This window comes from Fusarium flagelliforme, assembly GCF_020744385.1.
Source record: "Fusarium flagelliforme strain FIESC 12 MPI-CAGE-AA-0113 chromosome Unknown B0J16scaffold_7, whole genome shotgun sequence".
NCBI classification, from domain to species: Eukaryota; Fungi; Ascomycota; class Sordariomycetes; order Hypocreales; family Nectriaceae; genus Fusarium; species Fusarium flagelliforme.
In genome coordinates, this window is record NW_025763509.1 from 2,315,231 (window position 1) to 2,336,545 (window position 21,315).

Sequence of the window (21,315 nt, forward strand, 5' to 3'; positions counted from 1 at the left end):
ATTCTTACTTACCAACAAGTCAAGTCAAGACCTAGCCTCTCAAAATGAAGTTGGCAGTCGTTGCCCTCCTTACTGCTGTGCCAGCCATTGTGGCAGCACCAGTCAACTCCAATACTCCAGCCAGGCGAGATGAAAATGTCGCCATCAGGCGATCCATTCCTATCTCTCGATATGGCAGAAGATGGTCTAACAATGGTCATCAGAGATTTGATGATGAGTCTGATGATGAGAGAGATATGAGTGGTGGTGGTCGTGGCGGTGGTCGTGGCGGTGGTCGTGGCGGTAGGGGAGGTTCATCAGGACGTGGTAGGGGAAGAGGAGGTAGCAGCGGTGGTAATCAAGGTCGTGGTGGTCACGGAAACTCTCCAGGAGGCTCTCGTGGAGATCGAGGTGGCTTTGGTGGAAACTACGGAAACAGACCCAGTAGTCCTCAGAGACAACCCTCACGAGGCAGACCTAGCAGCCCTGGAGGTCCGAAGGGTCCGGGTGGCCCATCTCGACCTGGAGGAAACCGACCAGGCAGTCCAGATGGAAGGGGTCCTGGTGGCCGTCCTAACCAAGGAGGGCCTGGACGACAACCTTCACGAGGTAGACCCAGCAGCCCTGGTGGTCATCCTGGTCAAGGAGGGCCTGGACGACAACCTTCACGAGGCAGGCCTGGCAGCCCTGCAGGAGGCAAGCCAGGTGGTCAACCTGGTGGTCGACCTGGCCAAGGAGGTAGACCCAGCAGTCCTGGTGGTCATCCTGGTCAAGGAGGTCCTGGACGTCAGCCTTCACGAGGCAGGCCTGGCAGCCCTGCAGGAGGCAAGCCAGGTGGTCAACCTGGTGGTCGACCTGGCCAAGGAGGTAGACCCAGCAGTCCTGGTGGTCATCCTGGTCAAGGAGGTCCTGGACGACAACCTTCACGAGGCAGACCTGGCAGCCCTGCAGGAGGTAAGCCAGGTGGCCAACCTGGTGGTCGACCTGGCCAAGGAGGTCCTGGACGTCAGCCTTCACGAGGCAGACCTGGCAGCCCTGTCGGAGGTAAGCCAGGTGGTCAACCTGGTGGTCGACCTGGCCAAGGAGGTCCTGGACGTCAGCCCTCTCGAGGCAGACCCAGTAGCCCTGTCGGAGGTAAGCCAGGTGGTCAACCTGGTGGTCATCCTGGCCAAGGAGGTAGACCCAGCAGTCCTGGTGGTCATCCTGGTCAAGGAGGTCCTGGACGACAACCTTCACGAGGTAGACCCGGTAGCCCTGTCGGAGGTAAGCCGGGTGGTCAGACGGGAGGTCCTGGAGGCAACAACGGAGGCAACAATGGTGGTAGCAACGGAGGTAACGCCGGAGGCAACAACGGAGGCAACAATGGTGGTCCAGGAGGTAATAACGGCGGTCCTGGAGGCAATAATGGTGGTGGTAACAACGGAGGCAACAACGGAGGTAACGCCGGAGGTAACAATGGTGGTCCAGGAGGCAACAACGGAGGTGGTAACAACGGAGGCAACAACGGAGGTGGTAACAACGGTGGTAACAACGGAGGTAACGCCGGAGGCAACAATGGTGGTCCAGGAGGCAACAACGGCGGTCCAGGAGGCAACAACGGCGGTCCAGGAGGCAACAACGGAGGTGGTAACAACGGAGGCAACAACGGAGGTAACGCCGGAGGCAACAATGGTGGTCCAGGAGGCAACAACGGCGGTCCAGGAGGCAACAACGGCGGTCCAGGAGGCAACAACGGCGGTCCAGGAGGCAACAACGGAGGTGGTAACAACGGAGGCAACAACGGAGGTGGTAACAACGGTGGTAACAACGGAGGTAACGCTGGAGGCAACAATGGTGGTCCAGGAGGTAACAATAGCGGTCCTGGAGGCAACAACGGAGGCAACGCCGGAGGTAACAATGGTGGTCCAGGAGGTAACAATAGCGGTCCTGGAGGCAACAACGGCGGTAACGCCGGAGGCAATAACGGAGGTAACAATGGCGGTCCTGGAGGTAACAACGGAGGTAACGCTGGAGGCAACAATGGTGGTCCAGGAGGTAACAATGGTGGTCCAGGAGGTAACAATAGCGGTCCTGGAGGCAACAACGGCGGTAACGCCGGAGGCAATAACGGAGGTAACAATGGCGGTCCTGGAGGTAACAACGGCGGTAACGCTGGAGGCAACAACGGCGGTCCTGGAGGCAACAACGGCGGTAACGCCGGAGGTAACAATGGTGGTCCAGGAGGCAACAATGGCGGTCCTGGAGGCAACAACGGCGGTAACGCCGGAGGCAATAACGGAGGCAACAACGGCGGTCCTGGCAACAACGGCGGTCCTGGAGGTAACAAAGGAGGCAATACTGGTGGTGGAAAGCGAGATGGCAAACTGTAAAGCAATATATATTTCTCCTTTATCTATGTTATATCTTTTACGGATCAGCCTCTTACTTATTGAAAGTCTTCTACAGCTATGACCAAGTTGATATTTAACTTGTCTTGTGTTAAAATAGTAGTGTAAGTACATATTATATGAGAGTAGATTTGTAAATCTGTTCCGAAGCACCTTTCCTTTGGACTTTTCTTGATAAGATAACTGCTACCAGTTGTATCCGCTCTATGGCCAGCCCATTCACTTAACCACAGTTCAGCCAAATATCATGGGATCTTACTTCAGCCTCTGACTACGCAATTATCTGACCGTTATACTTCTTCCATCTTAGGGAACTTATCAGTATTCATGACCGGAAACCATATTCTCACGATTGATGATCCCAAATTTGTCCGTTTAAAATAAATCTGTCTCTTTGTATCCCATCGGATCTTCAAAGAGGCTACGTTTCTATACATCTAAAAGAAAATGGCACTAAAAGAAAAGAAACTACTGAAAGTGGGGAAAGCATATCCTATTATTCCTGTTGAAGACAAGCAGAAATCTGTAGGAACCTAAATAAGTGCGGTGTCTATGCAGACAAGCCCGGCCGATTGGACCCAAGGTATATTTCAGAGACATACACACCCTGGAGCTTATTTGTATGGAGAATGTAACCAAAGATGCTTGGAAGAAGGCGAACGCTTCTAAATTAGACTAGGGAGGAAAGGGTACTAAGAGCCCAGGATAGGTTTGTATAGACACAAATATGCCAGAGTTGTGCGCTCCCTTCCCTACCCTAAACAGCTGTCACCCATCCATATATCAACCAATCCTTTTCTTCATTCCTCCACTCTTTCACCTTCTCGAATCCAGCCTTCTCCAAAACACGATGGCTGCCTGCATTGTCGCTGATCGCCTCCGCTGCGCATCGTTCTGTAATCAGAGCCTCCGGACTGGCTGCCATCTCTTCCTCGCTGAGTGTGGTCCTGTCAACCTCAATCAAGCTTTCAATTCGTGGCAACTTCCACCAAGCCTGCATATACGCCTTTAAAAACTCAGTTGCATAGCCCTTTCCCCAAGCCTCTTTGCGAAATGCATATCCGATCCCTGGCCATCCAAGCTCGCACTCTCGTCGATAAGTGCCACCTGCACCAATGACCTCACCAGTTTCGCGAAGGCTGATGACAAAGCTGAAATCAGTCTCATGGTGCGGCGGAAGTCTTGGTAGAGTCCACTGTCTGGTTTCCTCAATGCTCTTGTCTGGGGCGCCTTGTGATGTCCACTTCATGACCTCTTGCTGAGCTCGCATGGGGTGAAGGTCTTCAGCAGCGCCCTCATAGAATGGCTTGAGAATCAATCGTTCTGTGATTATAGTTGGGCGGTCCTCCAATGGTGGGTATGGTAGTTGTGTAAGAGTCGTTCTGATCTGGACGAAGCCTGGACTGTGCAGCTGACTTTCAGCCATGGTGTTGATGATACCGGCTTATTGTGGAGCTTGAGTGATGTGGTTGATTGAAAGTGAAGCTGGGGCTTTGGAATGACAGAATCTTCTGGTTGCAATCTTCAGCAGAAAGGCAGAGTACCTGTTATTCTATCTTTCCTCAACTCTTTTATTTACTCTGACTCACAACATTGTCACTGAAAGAGACCCAGAGGACAATTCCGACATCGGCACCTTCTCGCTAACCCTTGTAGAGCCTAGTCTCCAAGCACCAACAGGACAATAATTTCCAACGTCTGGGTCGGACAATAAGCATTGGCTTTGGGGCTACAAGCTGCGCTTCAATTTATTATAACTCACGCTTTTCAACCGATCTTGACACCACAAGATCATTATCGTTAGCTTGGTAGGATTGTATAGAATGATCGTTATTGCACTGCCACTTACGGTTAGCCACAACCCGGCTCCGCCACTAATTCCGCTTCAGTTAGGCGATTAATTCCTAGGTAACTTGCACTTGCTGCTTGAAAGACATGATTCGTAGTAGGACCCTTATGCTAATGTGACTTAAAAAGCCTAAGATAATTCAAGATTATCTGCTAAAATTGGAGAATGTCATTAGCAGATGTGTAAGACGTGTCGCGCAATAGCCAAAGGTGCAACTCTGCTCGACTGACTCCATACCAACATAACCTACCAGAGGGTTACATTCGCATCCTTCACCTCCAGCCGAATCGGGACGATTAACCACCATTGCAATGTCAGCTGATTGATCTCGCTTTGCAAGAATCCAAACGGCCATGCCTCTATGAGGCACTTTACTATGTCTGGGGCTCCCCAGATGACCCCATTCAATCACCACTAATGGTAAGAGCTTATGCTTATTCTTTAGCTTGGAAGAGAAGTAGATGAAAGCCAAGATATTTGAATCAGGTTGCTATACACCAGGCTAGTCACTCATTGAAGGATACGACCACATTGCACGCAGAAATCCCTCGTCACTCTTTTGTTCGCTTCTCTGTTCTATAACTTCCTCCCGTTGAAAACCTTTTCTTGTGGTTGTCCCTTATTGGTAGTGCTCGCTCCATTCAAATATGTCTTTCTGTCTTTCAATTCTGACCGCACCAGCGGCGGAATTCTGCGTTGATTCGCTGAATACACTCCAGGTTACAGGCAATTGTACTGCATGTGCCCGGAAACCCACAGAAAACTTGTTGACCCGTAACACAGGCGAAGTAGCCATGGTCGCAGTTGCCACGTTTCTCGATAATGGCAGCCTCAGTATCAACAGGCAAGGCCGCGGCGCTAACAGCAACAGCAAAGAAGGCAGTCAACTGAAGGGACTCGAGTCAGTCTCATTGTTTGGGTAAGTTCGTGTTAGGGTTGGGGAGCTTACAATGGTAGTAGCGCGCATTTTGTTACTAAGTTGAGTAGTCGTGACAAACTTTAGAGTTGGATGTTTGTAATGGAAAGGGATAGCAGAAGGAAAGGCAAGTAAGGGGGAAACCTCCAGTTTATATAATCGAAAGGGGATCATCTTTGGACTGTCTCTAACTACAAGCCAAGGCGTACAGGAGGGGTCTGAGCCCCTCTTCAATCACTGGCTTTGGCTGGGGCCGCGACTACCCCAAGCTGTAAAAAGAAGGTTGACCAGATACATCGTAAGACTTGACATAATTCCAACTTCTACCCTGAAAAAAAAAACACTCAAGTTCTTCGTCTCCGCCACCCTTGTCAGGCGTTTCGATTGGCCCTTCCTTGCAACTTGGATTGTACGTTACAACAAGACCCGTATTTCTAGAATCCTTCAGGATCAGAAAAGCAAACATCTTCCTGCGACATAGATGTATTGCCTTTTTGGGATGCAGCCCATGTCAGGCGGAGCGGGAGATTTGCCCGACGGCCCTACTGTAGCTGATTTTCATGCTTGTGGAAGGTAAGGATGGGTTTCTTATCTTATCTAAGCGCATCTTATCTGATCTTCATTTCATTTAAGATCAAGCTGCTTTTTTACAGGATCTGCTTCCCTGCAATCTTAGCAGGTAATAATAACTAAGCTGCTTTTTTTTTAAGCTATACCTTTCATAACTTCCAATGCATGAACTAACTTAAGTCTACCGATTGGCCTCTTGATTAAGAAAGCAATAAGTTGCAATCATGAATTCATTCAGGCCCACTTCTAGACTTTAGAGAGGCAAAGCTTGTTCGAGTCTTATCTTATCAGCCTAGTTCCACCATTCCCCTGACGTCCCAGCCACAGGTGGCTCGTGGCGCAACCATCAGGTTCCACAGCTTCTGACCCCATCTCACCAGAATAAATCTTGCAGACCTTTACCCGTCTGAACATAACTGACGCTGTCCTTAACAGCCAAGTACACTGGGTCCAGCATAAAAAAGATAACTTAAATAGCCTTGGCTTTTCAGTCATTTAAGTGAAAAACGCGTCTTTTTCTTGATCAGTCGGAAGATGAGTCAAGTCGGGTTTTGCATCTTACTGCAGATTACCTCATGCCAAAAACATAAAATGGGTGGTTATCATATAGTGCTTCGGCGCTGAGGGCTTTTGAAGATTGATTAATATAAAGAAGTAGATCTAAGGCTCCGCAATCTGTTCTTTGTGTCGCAAAATCATACTTGAAGACGTAGGCCTGACTCTTTTCTCTCTCTTGTTTTCCGATCTTGCGAATATCAAAAGGGAGCAAAAAGCAATTGGGTACACCACTATAGTAGATTTCAGTGGTGTCATGTATGGCAAGAAGCCAAGACAGGCCTTGCGCCAACATTATCGTCTTCTATAACCTCGACAATATTCTTCGTACAGATCCACAATCGCTTGATGTCAAACATGTGTTGTTTGGACAAGTGACACATGCTGCTAACCCTTCACGAGGGAAGTTGAATCCGCCAGAACAACAGTTCGGACATCCCTCGGTACCTATATCTATATGCTTGTAATTATAAAATCGGGACATCTTCGTCCTGTCAGCATAATAATCAGCCTTTCCAACTCCAAGCAACACCTTCAAAGAAGGAATCTGGCTCTCACTGATATCCTCGCCCATCGAGATAACGCGCCAGTGGAGGTTATCCTTGAGGAACGGGATAACCTTGTCTGACTCCATGCCGCGAAGCACAGTTTCACCACCAGGGAGATGTGGGGTGTGCTTGATCTGGTACTTCAATCGTGTAATAAGAGCGTTTGTGAGAACGACACGGCCGGTTGAGATTATTTTCTCGCCTTGTTGTTTGCGGCAGTTTTGGCAACCCCGAATATCTGATGATGGAACCTCTGATGAAAAGTTGATAACCTGACCCACAAGAGAATCGACTTGGCCCATGCTGTACGGTGGGTGCTTAGGCACTCTGCCGATGAAAATGCTGACGGTGAACCCTCTCCCATTGAGAGCGAATCTGTTAATGTCAGTTCGGTGTTTGAGCTGAATCTCAGTGCTGCCAGGACCTACTTGTCGTATTCCACATCGATCACGTAATCCTCGACCCCAAGCAAATCCACAACATTCTCTTTGTACTCTCCAAAGCTCAACACAGGCAAACCATTCTGGTCCTGACTAGCTTGAGAGAAGTGAGACGCCTGTACAGCCTCCCATGAAGCATTGTAATTCTCCGACAGTGTCCCACGTAGAGCGTCCAGGTGACCTTCCTTATTGTAAGATCCATCTGGTTTCAGGTAAAGCCACTTCTCGAGACCCGGATAGGTGTAACCCAACCTGGTCACTTCCCGCACGGCATTGGAGGAGTAATACTCTCCATTTCCATCGCGAAAGGGACGCAGCTCATCGGTGGATTTGAATGTGTGGCCAGCCCTGATCCAGAAGTTACCCTCGTCCTTATTACGGATATCAGCGTCACTAAACCACTGATCCTCATGTAACATCTGCCACATAGCGAAAATACGATCGATGTTACTGTTGCGTGTCAGAAGGTATGTTTCGACACAGGTTTAAGAATGACATACCAGTGGTGAAGCCAGAAGAGAGGGTCGAAAGCAGCGACTGTAACATCAGACATGTGTCCCAACAGGGCGATACCATCACTAATAGTCGTCACGTCTCCACCACACCATCCATGCAGGCTATCGTGGATATTCTCAATTGAATCGAAAGCGTAGTCCTTCTGATTATAGCCAGGACCCGACTTGGCCTCAGGCTCCATATCTGGCATCCGCTTCGTCGCAAAATCCTCGAACCTTTCGATCGTAAGAACGCGGTAAAATGCTTCGCGTAAACTGGCTGTCAGTTTACCTCGTTGCCTATCCCAGGTCTTCTTATCTTCGTTGTCGGTGTTAGACACTGGGTCCCACTCGTAGCCGCGCATAGCCTGTTCAATCATCCTGTTGTTTTGTTTTCCATTCGTCCAGTTATGGTCGATGGATCTGTGACCTTCAGCGTATCGGCTGGTGCCGGAACACTTGTCGTACTATTTTATGTCAGTATGTACAGGTTGGCCGTTTGTTGAAACACTCACAGGAAGGGTGTACTTCTGTCCACTGTATGTCTTTCCGGTATTTGAGGTAATTCTCAAATCTTTGAGTGGGTCCTCGGGGTCATTGGGGTTCTTTAGGCTTTCATCCCCCATAGTAACGCCTCCAGGCATGGTGTACTGGTAAAAAGCGTTCTTAACAGTAGTGAAGCCAGTGGGACTTCTAATATAAATTTTCTCGACCTGGACCACCAGTGGGATGTGGTAGTCATGTTTACCACCCTTGCCTGGGCTTCGCTTCTTTAGTGCCCAGTCCCAAAAGGGAAATCGCCAGGACTTGGCTGCTTCAAGAAGTTCCTCTCGGTCCTGCTCGTCGAACCTTTCAGCCTCCTTCTTCATCATCTCATAGATAACTTGCTACAGAGGTCAGACAAATATAGTTAATCATCAACAGGACAGTGTCTTACCTCCCAGAGCAGCATGTATGGTCGATGCCATGTAGTAAAGAGGATACTGTTGTGAGTGCAGTATCCGCTCTCTGTTTTGCCCTCCTGCGTATCCTCATCCCAAGCAACAAAAGGCTTACCGTGGATTCCTAGATGATATTAGCTGTATGTAGTATCAGGCAGTACTTGTAGTACATACCAGCAATCTGGAACCAGGACAACCTCTCATGGGGATTCGTTTGAGAGAAAGCCCAGAAGGCAGGGAAAAACAGGGCGCGCTGGTTAATATGGATAAGATCCTGAGAGAGGAACCACTCATCCACATCCATACGAACAGGAACCTCGCGAAGAGAGTTGTCTCTGTTGGGATCCAGATCATCCTGTATTCCTGTGATGCAATAATGGCCATCACTTGAAGCCATTGTTAGATGATTCCCAAGTCAATGGATTGCTTCACTTGAGGTTGTTTTGTTTTTATCTTTATTAGTAAATCCCCCGTCGTGATTAGCTGAGCGGGAATGACGTAGAGATTGCAGTCTAAAGGTTGCTGGAGAACTTGCCGCCCCGTCTTAGTTTACGCTCGGGCTGGTGCTAATGCAAGCCGCAAGCCACCGTTCAGTCTATCGATACCTCAACAAGCTAGGTCTACCTATTAGCTTCTCGGGGTTTCCCGCTTTAATGAAAGCTGAAGAAGTGCTAAAAGAAATTAAGAGAACCTGCCTTTGCACATCTCCTCCGAAGTACCTTCATTCTAACTGTAGATCCCTTCTTCGGTAACTCTCGGATTCCAATGGAGGAACATTGTCTCACTAGTCAGCAATGTCTCACGCAAAGACCCATTAAAGTGGATGGGTACGGAGGAATCAGTCCTTAGCGGTGCAAGGGAGAACTCTGGACAGTTCAGCTAGCCAGCCACGATCCAGCCCTGCTTATTTCCGTTAGTTTATTGGATACAGTATGAGGTGGGTTAAAGAAAAAATCGGGACTTAGCTAAGGGTATCATAAATATTAGGATAGTCAACCCTGAGCTTTAGCGCCTAAGTATGCCTCGATGATTTTGTCAACAGGCTTCTGTGTCCTGTTTTTTTTCTGGACTGCCTGAGTATCTGAGCATTTCTATTGTCTGCGCATTCTCCTCACTCCATCCGCATACTCTAACGCAGCCACTGAGTCTCCCTCAGCTAAGGAGAAACCGCCACCAACGGTTGAAGGGAGGAACAATGAATGTGTTCACTGCTTCCTGTATAAGTTCAGGTCCTTCCCTTTTCTACTTGAGAGTATACGAGCTTCTCATTTAACCTTTCAGGGCAAGACATTCGTTCAAGCAAGGTCATTTTCGACAACGCATCTTAACCTCGAACATGGATCTCCCATTATCAAGGATATTCTCTACTATTCTGGCTGTGCTTTTTATAGCTGGGATTTCTTTCAAGTCCTTCTTACCCAATGACGACCCTTACCGATGCCGTGTGGTCCAGAATACCGGTCGCTGGATCGACCCACCAGACGAAAAGGGCCATCGATATCCGTTTCACCTATGGCAACCGGATGGATGCGTTTTCCATCAATACGATTCCAGTGACATCCGTCAATGCACAGAAGGTCGCCGAATTGTCGTTGTGGGTGACTCGACGTCTCGACACGTAGCCTATGCCTTCAGCCGTTTAGTAAGTCCAAATCAGACTGCGTCAAAGAAGGAGTGCTGACATTGGTGGTTCTAGATCAACAGGAAGCAACACGAACAAGATACGGAACTTAACGCCTTCCCGAAACTGCGAGACAGTGTGAACTTGACATATGATGGTCAGTTGATCCAGCGTCTCTCAAATGTCTACCTCAACAGCCACGGCAATGCGCAACAAGAACAAGAAGGAGGATTTGTTCAGAACCTCGATTTATATGCCGAAGAGAAGACAAACCCGCCAGCCATCGAGGATCAGGAAGGCCCTGCTCTGATCTACATGGCTGCGGGTCTTTGGTTTACAAACGACAAAAATGGATCAAGAAATGTCCCATGGGAGCCACGTTTTCAAAATTACCAAAACCGATTTAACGATATATCCAAGTTCATCATTGACAAAACGCCCGACATCGACCCGTTCACAGCACCTATGGATCCATATGACGGTATCGGCAATCAGATCTTCTATGGTCCCGCCTCAGGACCTTGCTACCAAGGAAACGTATCAGGATTAATCAAGCACAATAGTCGCAAAGCATCAGAAGTGATTGAGATGCACAATTGGCTACACGAAACCGAACAAAACCATAGGATCCCCATCTTATGGTCCATCGTTGGAGTTACTACAAATCAGAACAAGACTTGGATCGATCCGCTTGAGAAGGCAGCTCATGTTATTGACTCAGTTTCTGAGGCTCGTGCTAATATCGTCCTCAATCTCCGTTGCAATGCAAAGCTCAATCGAATGAAGCGATATCATACTGGAACTTGTTGTACCGATTATGGTGGCAACCAGTTTAGTATTATCGTTCTTCTCAGCATTGCATACCTGGTTGCTTGTGTCATTTGCGAGCTCCTGGATCTTCTGAACTTGAAGGAGTCTACATGGACCTTACTCAACATGCAACCAGGTTCTTTTGTGTTGGTCTTGCTCATGTGTCATTTCGCCGACCGCACGCAGATGATGGCTAAAGGAAGCAGACTTTGGGAGGCAGAAGGGTTCGCCCTTTTGTGCGCTGTCTGTCTTGCTGTATCGCTTTTTACAATTCGCCGTTACAGTTCCAAGTGCCCGACTAGCCGATCTTCAGTAGACGAAACCTCAGAATCGCTACTCCCAGAAAGCAACCCATCGCCACCATCAGAGAAGCTCGCACATCACGATCAAGATGAACCCTTTCTCTCTCGCAGCCAGACAGAAGAGTGGAAGGGTTGGATGCAATGCTTCATTATGGTCTACCACTGGACTGAAGCCAGCAAAGGTAGTATTTCCATCTACATCCTGTTTCGCATATGCGTCGCTGCATATCTGTTTCAGACCGGGTATGGCCATACTCGCTACTTCATCCGGACCGATGACTTCTCCTTCGCTCGCGTAGCAGCTATTCTACTACGGTTGAACACTTTAGCTTGCGCACTGGCCTACTTCGTGAACACAGACTATATGTTCTATCACGCTGCACCATGCGCGTCATTCTGGTTCCTTGTCGTCTATGCAACGATGGCAATTAGAAGACAGTACAACAGCGAATTACAGCTCTTAGTCACAAAGGTACTCGTCTCCGGTATCGTGGTTTCTTTAGTCTTGTCATCGCTCTTCATGGAGTGGACATTCAGCTTCCTTCGACTTATCTTCAACATCCACTGGAGCCCTAATGAGTGGACTTACCACATCACACTCGACTTATACATTGTCTACCTCGGTATCATCACCGCTATCATCCAGGACAGGATCGGCAGCACTTCCATTAGCCTGGCTCTCCGCTCAGTTCTGGCCTTGGCTAGCACAGTTGCCATCTTCTCCTACTTCAACAAGACCACAGGTTTAGACACCAGCTCCTATGATTCTTTCCATCCTTTCACTTCCTGGATCCCGATCTTGGGGTTTATTACACTCCGCAATATTTCAACTTATACTCGAAACTATCACTCAAGGACAATGGTCTGGATGGGCCGTCACTCACTGGAGATATCTATCCTTCAGTCTCACCTTCTCCTCGCGGCTGACAGAGACGGAGTACTCATCATTGACGGTCTCTTTGGGGACGGATCAATCCTAGGTGATCGATGGAGGACTTTACTGGTATTGCTACCTATCTTCATCTGGACCTGCGATGCTGCAAAGTCTGCGACGGCTTCCGTCGTTGATTTGTTGTTTCATAAATCACCAGATAATGATGATCTTGAGGAACCTCCTTTCGCTTGGTTGAAGGCCCTGGGAATGTCACATATACCATACTTGGAGATCAGGTTGGCCTTTTTTGTATTAGTCATGTGGCTTATGAATCTGTTGAGTCCTAGGGAGGAGCTTACAGCCCCTCCACCAGGCGGGCATAAGTTGAGCATTTACTAGAGTAAATAGATCGGAACCTCAATCGAAGAAGACCAAGGCACTATCACATGCTTACTTACAAGTTCAACAGATAGCGATGCTTTTGATAAATCCAATCTCCTTAAGTGGAGTAGTAATAAGGGCTTGTTACTTTACTTTCGTAGACACTCCACTTGTTGGTTGAAGTTCCTTACCAGCGGATAACGCTCCACACCTTGGGTTCAAGAAGCTCAGCCCTATTCAAATGCCAGAGAAAGAGATAACTGTATATCTAAAATAAACTCGCACAAGCTCGTTACAAATAAACGGTTATCACATTGCAGCATTAGCAGTACAATCTTCCCTCTAACTGTTATATTGTTGCTGGGACCCTTTAGAGCTGAACTGTAACGTCGGAACGCTAAGGTCTTGGCTCATTTAATTACGGCTCATGTTTCCGAACAGCTCGTTCCATTTTTTCTACCCCCAGCATACATACAAAACTCCTTAACAGCCACTCCAATCAACAAGTAGACCTCTCATCCAGAATCTACCTACAGCCTGCCATGGCTCTCAACACAACAACAGCCCTCCTCCTCCCCGACATCACAGGCCACTTCGTCGCCTCCATCAAAAGCGCAAATCCGACAGCAACAACCTACATTCTCGATTGTGACTGGTCCAAATACCCATGGCAAAGTAAAGGCCCCGCTCAAGGACCAGACGACTGCTACGTGGAATCCTCAACAGTCATTCTCGGCCCATGGGCAGACAAAACACCAGCCCCAGGCAAGCCTACCACTGGTACATACAAAGACTCCTATGTCCATGTCGGCAATGAAGACGAACACGATGCGGGCTTTTCCTTTGCTGCAGAATGTCAGATGAGCGGGACGTGGGCTGAGAAGTGTACTACGACACTCATTGGCGGTTATAATGACGGGACTCCCAACCCCGGGACTGCAACAGGGACCTTTACGAGGCAGACAGGAACAGAGCCTGTAGCAGACTTTTTCTACTGGTGGGAGTATGGCACTTTCACCTATGTTGATGTTACTGTTACAGCTGGGTTGGAGTATCTTACAGTAACAGGAGCCGCTGCTGTTGCTGAGACCGGGGTGGTAACGACAAAGGATGTCAAGGACACAAGTACTGTAGGTGAAGCTACTAGTAATGTCAATGTGGATGCAGTTAGTACCGATGAACCTGCATCGGCTGTAACAACAAGCAATAATGCGGGTAACAGACGCAGGTTCAGTCTCTGGGGTGTGATAGGATTGGTTGCAGCTGTCTCTTTATTGTAGAGGATTATGTTTAATGAACTTCTCATCAACACTTCTTGAGTTGGAGAAACCAAGTCAATACCATCGGAGGATTTGGTTAGAGAAGTGTTAGGTTGGTCTGATGCCTGTAGCGTTGGTCCGGAGCCCGGCTTGAACAAAGTCGACCCAATAGGATAGACCAACAAGAATACCGCCACAATTGTCCTTAAATGAGCGTTTCTGAGATGAAGAGTACCGGCTTATGAGCGAGATGGAAGTTTGTTTAGAGACTCATTATTCCTTGACAGATTTAGTGTACCACTATCCCGTTGGCCGAAACTGAAGTGAGCAACAGCCGCCTGGTTCTACTGGCAAGCGACTGAAGACTGGTGCACAAAGCGCAGCGTTCATGGTTTCTGTAGCAGATAGAGAAAGGGGTTGATTGTAACACGTAATAGTGTCACAAGATAAAGGGAGCTCAAATCCCAGGGTACAGATGCAGGGCCATGGCGGTTCACTCATGACGGAGTCTGCAAGAAAGTGGGCAGTAGCACATGTGCTGTCAAGGGTCGACAAACTGTATGTTGATCGGGTTAACCATTTGGAAATCAATCCAAACCCATTCCAATCGCATCTTTTGTTTGTCTGTTTGAGAGATATATTGCCAAGCCCCACCAGCATTTCAAAGCCGGGCAGCACTGAGGTGACAGTACTCGGACACCGCCTGCATTGACCAAAATAGTCCATTGCTTCGCAAAAAGCACTGTGATGGCGACAACGAATATAAAATCCACAAAGATGTGTTCAATAGAATGGATCAAAAGCGACTGGGGAGAACTGTCCAGTCGGTGGGGTCCATGGAGGATGTTCAGTCATCGTACCCCAAGCTGCCTAATACAAAATGAAAGCTGTCAGTACGGCAGTGGTCAAGTCAAGGCGGAGGACGATGTCTACGGATAATGTGGTGATGTGTGCTGGCTTAAGTTATGGCAGCGTGCATTGCCTGTTCAAGTGGCGGGATGGGGCCCTCGACAACGACATGACTTGGCAGGGACTGGGTGGTGAGGATGAATCGCCTGAACAATGCTCGTGTTCAGCCATTGGGGATACGCCCAACCCTGAACCACTCAAAAACATCGCATTTGGCAATTTGCACAAGGTCAGCTGGTACAATCGTCGCAGCCTTGATAACCAACTCATTGACATCATGCCTCAGTTGGACGGCATCTTCGTCAAGCATCACCAACTCAGTAGTGTTCCTAAAGGTCTTATCCTCGACGCGATCATGTATGGGACTGACTCTCCAGCCGAGACTTCAACTTCTCTACACTCTTTTCGTTCTCGCTTTCGAGGTTCTGAACGCGCTCTTCATCTCTGCCGTGGGCGCTTGGATGCATTTTCTGTCTATCGCCTTGAGACGTTCGTCTATCTTGGCGACGACAAAGGTCTCGCTCTTCCATCTTCCCAAGTATAATATGTAAATCGTGGTTGGAGGAGGTTTCGGAGTCTTAACGAGACGGTTCAGCGTGTGAGGGGGGACGTTTTTGTCGTAGGAAGAATAGCACGGGTGCGAGGTGACCAAACTCTGCGCCTTTGCCGCCGTCGATACCTGATTGAACAGCGTCTTCCTTCTGGCGCCCCGACTTAACGCGTCGCTGATGGACTGCCATTGCGTGTCAAACAGCGCATCCTCTTGGCTGAGAGGGACAGGGTACTCGAGATCTGGCACAAGGCATCCGTCACGATGTTGATCGGCAGCACGGGGGAATGAGAGATTCTTCCGCGATTTCCGATTCATATTGTCGAAAACTGTCGAGGCGTGTCGTGAAGGAAATGTGCCCGTATTTGGGATCGGGATCGATTAGGACGCGTCGTATTACCCCACGTCCATCCGATGACGGCGGAGGTCGTGATGTCGGACATATCTACGTTAATAAGAGACACAATTACTTATCCAGAGGCGGGAATCCAGAGCTCAGCTTCGTCGAGGGGCGGCGCGTTGATCTCCAAAACATGGCGGGGAGACTAAATCATCAAACCTCCAGAACGTGGCAGGACTTGAACAGCGGGTCCCTTCTACAGATCCAGACTATTCCTTTGAGCAGAATCTTTCATAATTTCAAAGGGTGTATGTAAGCCGGAGTTTTATGGACTGTAGCGACGATTTACCGGCTCGGGTCTTGGTTGATGGTGTCGAGTCGTGATGATGGAAGGGAGAGATTGCTGACCATAGAAACGAAGAGGTGGGGGTGACGCGATCAAGTCGGTCGTGATTGGTTGGACAGTGGGTTTGTCAGCAACTGAGAATATTACCTAGCCTAGAGCAGACAATACTACACCTAAGTAAGCTGAAGAATAAGATCAATGAATGGCATTGATAGCAAGATTGAATCTCCCATGACCCTTCCATGTTATTGGGTACATTTACGTTTGTCATCTCGGTCACAGCTCTTATGGCCATGTCTTACTTACTCTTTTCTCTTCAGAAATTGTGATGAGGTTCGAAATCAGAACCTTGTGATCTGCCTGCATCTAGAACCGAGGTTCTCGATGAGTAACGAGGAAACCTTGGAAAAATTCCGATTTGTACGTTCTCGAAGGTCAACATTCACAAATAACAAGCCATCCCTTCTCAAGTTGTAATTTAAGGCTGCAAGGTATTACAACCTCCACCTCGACTTAGATTAATCAGCGGGTCTATACTGCTACCTGCATTTAAATACAGTAGTAGCTCTTCTTTGCTTGCGTTACCCTATAGTTAGTCGCTTAACTACTTCTGACGTCAACAATCACTTATGAAAATACAAATCAGACTGAGTCAAAGATTGCAACAATCGCCAGCAATTGTTTTCTATCTTACTAAGTAAACCCTCCCTTACCTTAAACTAAAGCTAGGTGCAAAGGTAGAAAAGAAGTACCTGAATGTTGACTTCACTGAGATTCTAATTCACACTCAGCTTATTTGTCCGTACTTTCGCGTCTCGTCCTTCATCCTGCGCGCTCTTCGACTTCGTCGATCAATCCAAATCCGCGATCACACGCTGTCTCCTCCTGTTGTTCCTCAGCCTGGATCTAGTAACCATATCTGCCATGACAATGTCGAAGCAGCACCCTGGCCGTTCCGAGAGCCGGTAGTCAATTGTATAGACTTCAAGAGAGATGATTCTTTTGTTCTCATTCCTCCGAGCTTTTCACCTTCTTCGATGTAGTCGCAACCGTGGAGGCCTTGTGGTCGACGCCTTCCTGTGAAGTCGCGAGGATTGCCTTGGAAGCATCGGTAATTTCGGTTATCTCTCCTGCCTGGTCAGAGAAGAAAATTTCTCGTTTTCTGACAATGTTTCGCGAAATCTCTAGCTGTCTCTTTTCTTTAGCGAGTTCTGACTTCAGAGACACAATCTCCTTATCCCTCTCGGCAGTCGTACGACACTGGGACTCCCAAGAGTCTCTGTAATCATCTGATCTTTTTGTTTCTTTGGCGAGATTGGTTTCCAAACCGTCGACCTTCTTGCGCAAAGCTCCAATCTTGTTGTCAGAAAATACCCTGCAAGAGATTGCCCGTTCTTGCTGACGAGAGAGAGCAGCCTCCATATCCTTGACCTTCTTCTGCAAATCTGAAATGTTGCCGTTCTTCTCCGCAGAAGCAGACTTTGCGTGGTCATCACGGTTGTTTGCCTCCTCTAGCGCAGCTTCCAGAATGGGAATTTGGGCCAGCTTGGCGTTTAGCGCTGCGGCTTCGTGATCCACTTCAGCCAGAAAGTCAGAGTATTTCTCCATGAATACTCCCACTGCTTCCTTACCGGCTGGACTGCCCAGCTCTTGGAACAAGGCGAGGATGTCCATGACTGAAGTCCAGGTGTCGCGGCCGAGATCCTTGATGTTGAACATGGTGGGTGACATGGGTGATGAAGACATTGTGGACTGTTGAGGTAGTAGATGTTGTGAAATCGTCGATAAAATGCTCGGGTGAATGATGTTGATGGCGTAGCTGCGGAATGGTTGTGTGTGACTGTTCTGCTGTCGGGTAGTAGATGAAATTCCTAGTAAGAACTTTGTGTGTTGTGTAGTTGTTGTGTAGATGAGTTGATTGAGGTTGGGAAAATGTGTAGCGGCTGGAAAACATTTATACTCATGCTCCTCTACTTCACTCGAGGAACAACCTCGTGTTCGATGTACAATCAACGCGCTCGAGCCCTTATGTTCTATTGCACAAATATAGAACTTTTCGTGACAGTAGTACTTGTTCAGTACCTCATTGCCTTATTTAAACTTTCCTTTCTTTGTACTTACGTACAGTAGGTTTCATACAGACTGAGTGTTAGGACAGTAGACTGCTTATTTGTTTTATTAGGTTGTCTTCATAATGGGCTCAGACAATGTAAAGTTAACCTGCAATCCATCCATTCAATGAACACTCCCTTAGTACTTTTCACTTAGTCTGTCATCAGATAAGGCTTCTGAAGATAGTTGCAGTTTAGATAAGGCATCATTACCCCTCTGCCTACATTGAAACCACTTAGTTTGCACTCCAATTAATAGCTCGGCTGGTCTCTCGATTACAGCTGCAACTCACTGCGAACTACTTGGGCAAATTATGAGCTGGCACAAGAATATCGCATCTAATGTCTGTTCAATGCTTGAGGCCAGGAAATTCACATGCACAAGGGACAATATCTTAGCTTGAAGTCCTCGTCATTCAACTAAATTCGTAGACTAATATAAATATGTACAAGAAGTAATGTCATGCTCAATTAACCAGTGTATCGGAGAGAGAAGAGTCCTCGCTCAATAGAGCTAACAACAATGTTTCCACTCTGGAAGTAAGGGTAGACAGACCAAGCACCGTAGAACTCAGCCTCACCACCGACCTCATCATCCTCGGGGTGAACATCGAAGAAACCGATCTCCTTAAAGCCAGCACCAGTGTCATCCTGGTTGATGGAGGACACATTGACCATGCGCAGACCAGAGCCGTAGTTGGCTTGGTAGGAAACTCCACCAACGATGTACTGGTTGTGGTCGATGGACCGCTGAGGGGACTTGTAAACACCACGGAAGACAGGGTACTGGAGGTCCTGGATATCGACGATGTAAGTGGTGGTGTGCTGGTCAGCTGCAGGACCAGTCTTCTCTTGCTCGTCGAGCTCATCGTCAAGGAGAAGGTACTTGTGGTCCTCGGTGATCCAGCCCTGATGGGTGTATGTAGCGCCGTTGTATGTAGTGCGCGACAATTGACGGGGCATGGTGCGTCGAGAGATGTCGACGATAGTAAGAGCATCTTCGTTGTAGTTGAAGCAGATCTCCTTACCCTGGTAACCTTTCTGGGGTCCACGGTAGATGATACACTGGGCATCGTGAACATATCCATCGTTGCTCACACAGCCAGCATCCTGGGGTCGGCTAGGGTTGGACACATCGATCATCCACAGACCAGCACGGCACTTGAGGCTGTATTCGGTACCAACAGCAGCGATAAGGTTGGTGGCTTCATTGGCGACAATGTTGTGGCTGCTGCCGAAGCCAGTGAAGTGGGCGGTCAAGTCTCGGCTGACGCTGTAGGTGGGAGGGTTCTTGGGGTCAGCCTTGATGAGCTTGGTAAGGTCAAAGATCTGAAGACCGTGATCGGCTGCTTCGGATCCAATGTAGGCGTAGTTGCCAATGACCTTGATGTCGCGCCAAGATGAAGCGACGGTCTGGGTGGGGAGACGGCCGACGTAAGTCAAGCTTCCGTCCTTGTGGACTTCGGCAAAGGCAGTTCCGTCAGACTGACCAACGAGGGCAAACTCTCGTCCGGAGGAGTGAGTCCAACCTGAACAGTTAGCATTTTTCACTTCAAATTACAAGAAGAGTACATACCCCAAACATCGTTACCAACACGGGTTCGGCTGCCCATGTCTTGGTGACGAAGGAACCCCTTCATATCGACATTGTTGCAAGAGTAACCCCCGGCCTTTCCATCGACACAAGCTGTAGAGGAGGCAACCTTGTAACGGTCCTTGTCGAAGACACCAGAGGCAGCCTGCTTCTCGAAGAGAGCAGTCTTGCGCTGGCGCAGGACACCCATGCCAATGGCATTGGGGGCGGAGTTAGCACGGAGGTAACCCTCATCGAACTTGGCCGTGTTGATCTTGTCCTGAGCAACGGCAGAGCCGGCCAGGGTGGCAAGGAGGAGGGAGGTGAGAGAGGCCTTCATTTTGATGATGCTACAACGAATGTGGATGAGAAGTAAAGAGCAAGATTGAGCAGAATTCAATCGACTCTTTATAGTCAATGTCGCAATACCAAGATTTCGGTACCAAGATCTCTCTATCTATAAAGGTTCGGCGATCTCTCCTGGAGAGGAAGCTGGTTCTTGCTCTTGGCCCTTGTGCCTGGTTCTTTTGTTCTTGGCATCTTGGTCGGCGAAGGCAAACACGATAAGGTCCTCAGCCTTATCCAGATCAAGCGAACCGATATCTGCCCAGTTGAGGGGAAATGAAACCCAAGATTCGATGTGCCCAATGATGTCGTTGTTGAGATAAAAGAGGTTGGTGATTGGTTGCCCAAAGTAATTACGATCTTCGGAGTTAAAACAGGGGTTGAGAAGCATAAATACGGCACATAAGCCGTTAGTCTGCATAGAGATAAGTGCAGGATAAATAAAACCACCAGTTATACAGACCGCCAAGCTAAAATGCCGATCATCTACCACTTTAAATTCATGCATATCTCATCGATGCAACGCCATTGGCAATAGAGACCCGCTGACCAATTGACCAGTTGCCTATTTGGGAGAGTGATCCGCGAAGACGCCATGTGACCTACTGGAATAAGGTAACAAAGCGCTCTGGGCAGTCTTGTTCGTTGGCTGGGTCTTTTGTAGGGAGGACAAAGGGACCGAGGTGGAGGGCTTTTTGTAAGTTTGCCATGACTCGGTCGTATGGAAGATGGGGATTCTTGGAGTTGTGGCGAGACAGCGGTGAGTTGGCCCGACCGGCTACAACACGGGATTGCCGAATATCTTAGCAGAAAGAATATAATAAATCCAGCAGCAACTGATAACCGGCCCCGGGTTAAAATAGTATCTAATGCGGCTCCTTAATTGTTCCATGGCAGACGTTTTCAAAGGCGAGACTATCAATAGTAGCTTGCACAAGACCCAAAAGCCCGGAACATCTCAAGGAAAACCGGACTACTATCTCCGAGATGGTCTCACCCTTGCTGGACCAGTTGAGTGTTCCAGACTGCAAGTGATCAACGTTGTGGTTGCCATCGGTACGCATAGGCGTCCCTCCAACTTTCAGCTCGACATGACAAGTACCGAATTCCGAGGGACCAGTGTAGCCAAAGATCCGGTAGTTGTATGTGAACTCGTAGTCACCGTTTGAATTCGTTAGAGTCTGCTCAATCCAGAAGCCATTGCTGTTGGAGCCG

General features: G+C 48.4%; 8 protein-coding genes across 8 annotated transcripts; 3 read left to right on the forward strand and 5 right to left on the reverse strand.

Moving 5' to 3' along the window:
* Positions 1-44: 44 nt before the first annotated feature.
* On the forward strand, positions 45-2,348 carry B0J16DRAFT_324443 (uncharacterized protein; the record flags this gene model as incomplete). Its single annotated transcript, XM_046125828.1, has 1 exon — positions 45-2,348. The coding sequence occupies one exon, from the start codon at positions 45-47 to the stop codon at positions 2,346-2,348; it is 2,304 nt and encodes a 767-aa protein (XP_045979332.1).
* Positions 2,349-3,026: 678 nt separating this feature from the next.
* Positions 3,027-3,930, reverse strand: B0J16DRAFT_349416 (GNAT domain-containing protein). Its single transcript, XM_046128903.1, has one exon. The coding sequence runs from the start codon at positions 3,790-3,792 to the stop codon at positions 3,124-3,126; it is 669 nt and encodes a 222-aa protein (XP_045979333.1). The 5' UTR covers positions 3,793-3,930; the 3' UTR covers positions 3,027-3,123.
* Positions 3,931-4,877: 947 nt separating this feature from the next.
* Positions 4,878-5,182, reverse strand: B0J16DRAFT_388821 (uncharacterized protein; the record flags this gene model as incomplete). Its single annotated transcript, XM_046131775.1, has 2 exons — positions 4,878-5,102; positions 5,165-5,182. The coding sequence occupies 2 exons, from the start codon at positions 5,180-5,182 to the stop codon at positions 4,878-4,880; spliced, it is 243 nt and encodes an 80-aa protein (XP_045979334.1).
* Positions 5,183-6,295: 1,113 nt separating this feature from the next.
* B0J16DRAFT_310575 (common central domain of tyrosinase-domain-containing protein) lies at positions 6,296-9,082 on the reverse strand. The gene is made up of 6 exons (XM_046124973.1): positions 8,854-9,082; positions 8,676-8,803; positions 8,254-8,625; positions 7,745-8,205; positions 7,233-7,694; positions 6,296-7,179 (listed from the first exon to the last, which is right to left on the reverse strand). The coding sequence occupies exons 1-6, from the start codon at positions 9,074-9,076 to the stop codon at positions 6,561-6,563; spliced, it is 2,265 nt and encodes a 754-aa protein (XP_045979335.1). The 5' UTR covers positions 9,077-9,082; the 3' UTR covers positions 6,296-6,560.
* Positions 9,083-10,015: 933 nt separating this feature from the next.
* On the forward strand, positions 10,016-12,685 carry B0J16DRAFT_310578 (10 TM acyl transferase domain found in Cas1p-domain-containing protein; the record flags this gene model as incomplete). The annotated part of the gene is made up of 3 exons (XM_046124974.1): positions 10,016-10,321; positions 10,376-11,422; positions 11,480-12,685. 3 exons carry the CDS (start codon positions 10,016-10,018, stop codon positions 12,683-12,685), a joined length of 2,559 nt encoding a protein of 852 aa, XP_045979336.1.
* Positions 12,686-12,974: 289 nt separating this feature from the next.
* On the forward strand, positions 12,975-14,174 carry B0J16DRAFT_186465 (uncharacterized protein). The gene has a single exon (XM_046122718.1). The coding sequence runs from the start codon at positions 13,210-13,212 to the stop codon at positions 13,945-13,947; it is 738 nt and encodes a 245-aa protein (XP_045979337.1). The 5' UTR covers positions 12,975-13,209; the 3' UTR covers positions 13,948-14,174.
* A 2,905-nt stretch (positions 14,175-17,079) lies between these two features.
* B0J16DRAFT_324449 (uncharacterized protein) lies at positions 17,080-17,817 on the reverse strand (the record flags this gene model as incomplete). The annotated part of the gene is made up of 1 exon (XM_046125829.1): positions 17,080-17,817. The coding sequence occupies one exon, from the start codon at positions 17,815-17,817 to the stop codon at positions 17,080-17,082; it is 738 nt and encodes a 245-aa protein (XP_045979338.1).
* Positions 17,818-18,581: 764 nt separating this feature from the next.
* Positions 18,582-20,107, reverse strand: B0J16DRAFT_364942 (uncharacterized protein). The gene is made up of 2 exons (XM_046129973.1): positions 19,759-20,107; positions 18,582-19,711 (listed from the first exon to the last, which is right to left on the reverse strand). The coding sequence occupies exons 1-2, from the start codon at positions 20,093-20,095 to the stop codon at positions 18,654-18,656; spliced, it is 1,395 nt and encodes a 464-aa protein (XP_045979339.1). The 5' UTR covers positions 20,096-20,107; the 3' UTR covers positions 18,582-18,653.
* Between the last annotated feature and the right edge of the window lie 1,208 nt (positions 20,108-21,315).

Bases quoted from the DNA above. Each gene is read 5' to 3' on its own strand.
- B0J16DRAFT_364942 (XM_046129973.1), bottom strand. From the start codon at position 20,095: ATGAAGGCCTCTCTCACCTCCCTCCTCCTTGCCACCCTGGCCGGCTCT. The intron at 19,712-19,758 runs GTATGTACTCTT...CTAACTGTTCAG, and splicing joins TGTTGGTAACGATGTTTGGG to GTTGGACTCACTCCTCCGGA.
- B0J16DRAFT_186465 (XM_046122718.1), top strand. From the start codon at position 13,210: ATGGCTCTCAACACAACAACAGCCCTCCTCCTCCCCGACATCACAGGC.
- B0J16DRAFT_310575 (XM_046124973.1), bottom strand. From the start codon at position 9,076: ATGGCTTCAAGTGATGGCCATTATTGCATCACAGGAATACAGGATGAT. The intron at 8,804-8,853 runs GTATGTACTACA...AATATCATCTAG, and splicing joins GTCCTGGTTCCAGATTGCTG to GAATCCACGGTAAGCCTTTT. The intron at 8,626-8,675 runs GTAAGACACTGT...TGACCTCTGTAG, and splicing joins CATACATGCTGCTCTGGGAG to CAAGTTATCTATGAGATGAT.
- B0J16DRAFT_349416 (XM_046128903.1), bottom strand. From the start codon at position 3,792: ATGGCTGAAAGTCAGCTGCACAGTCCAGGCTTCGTCCAGATCAGAACG.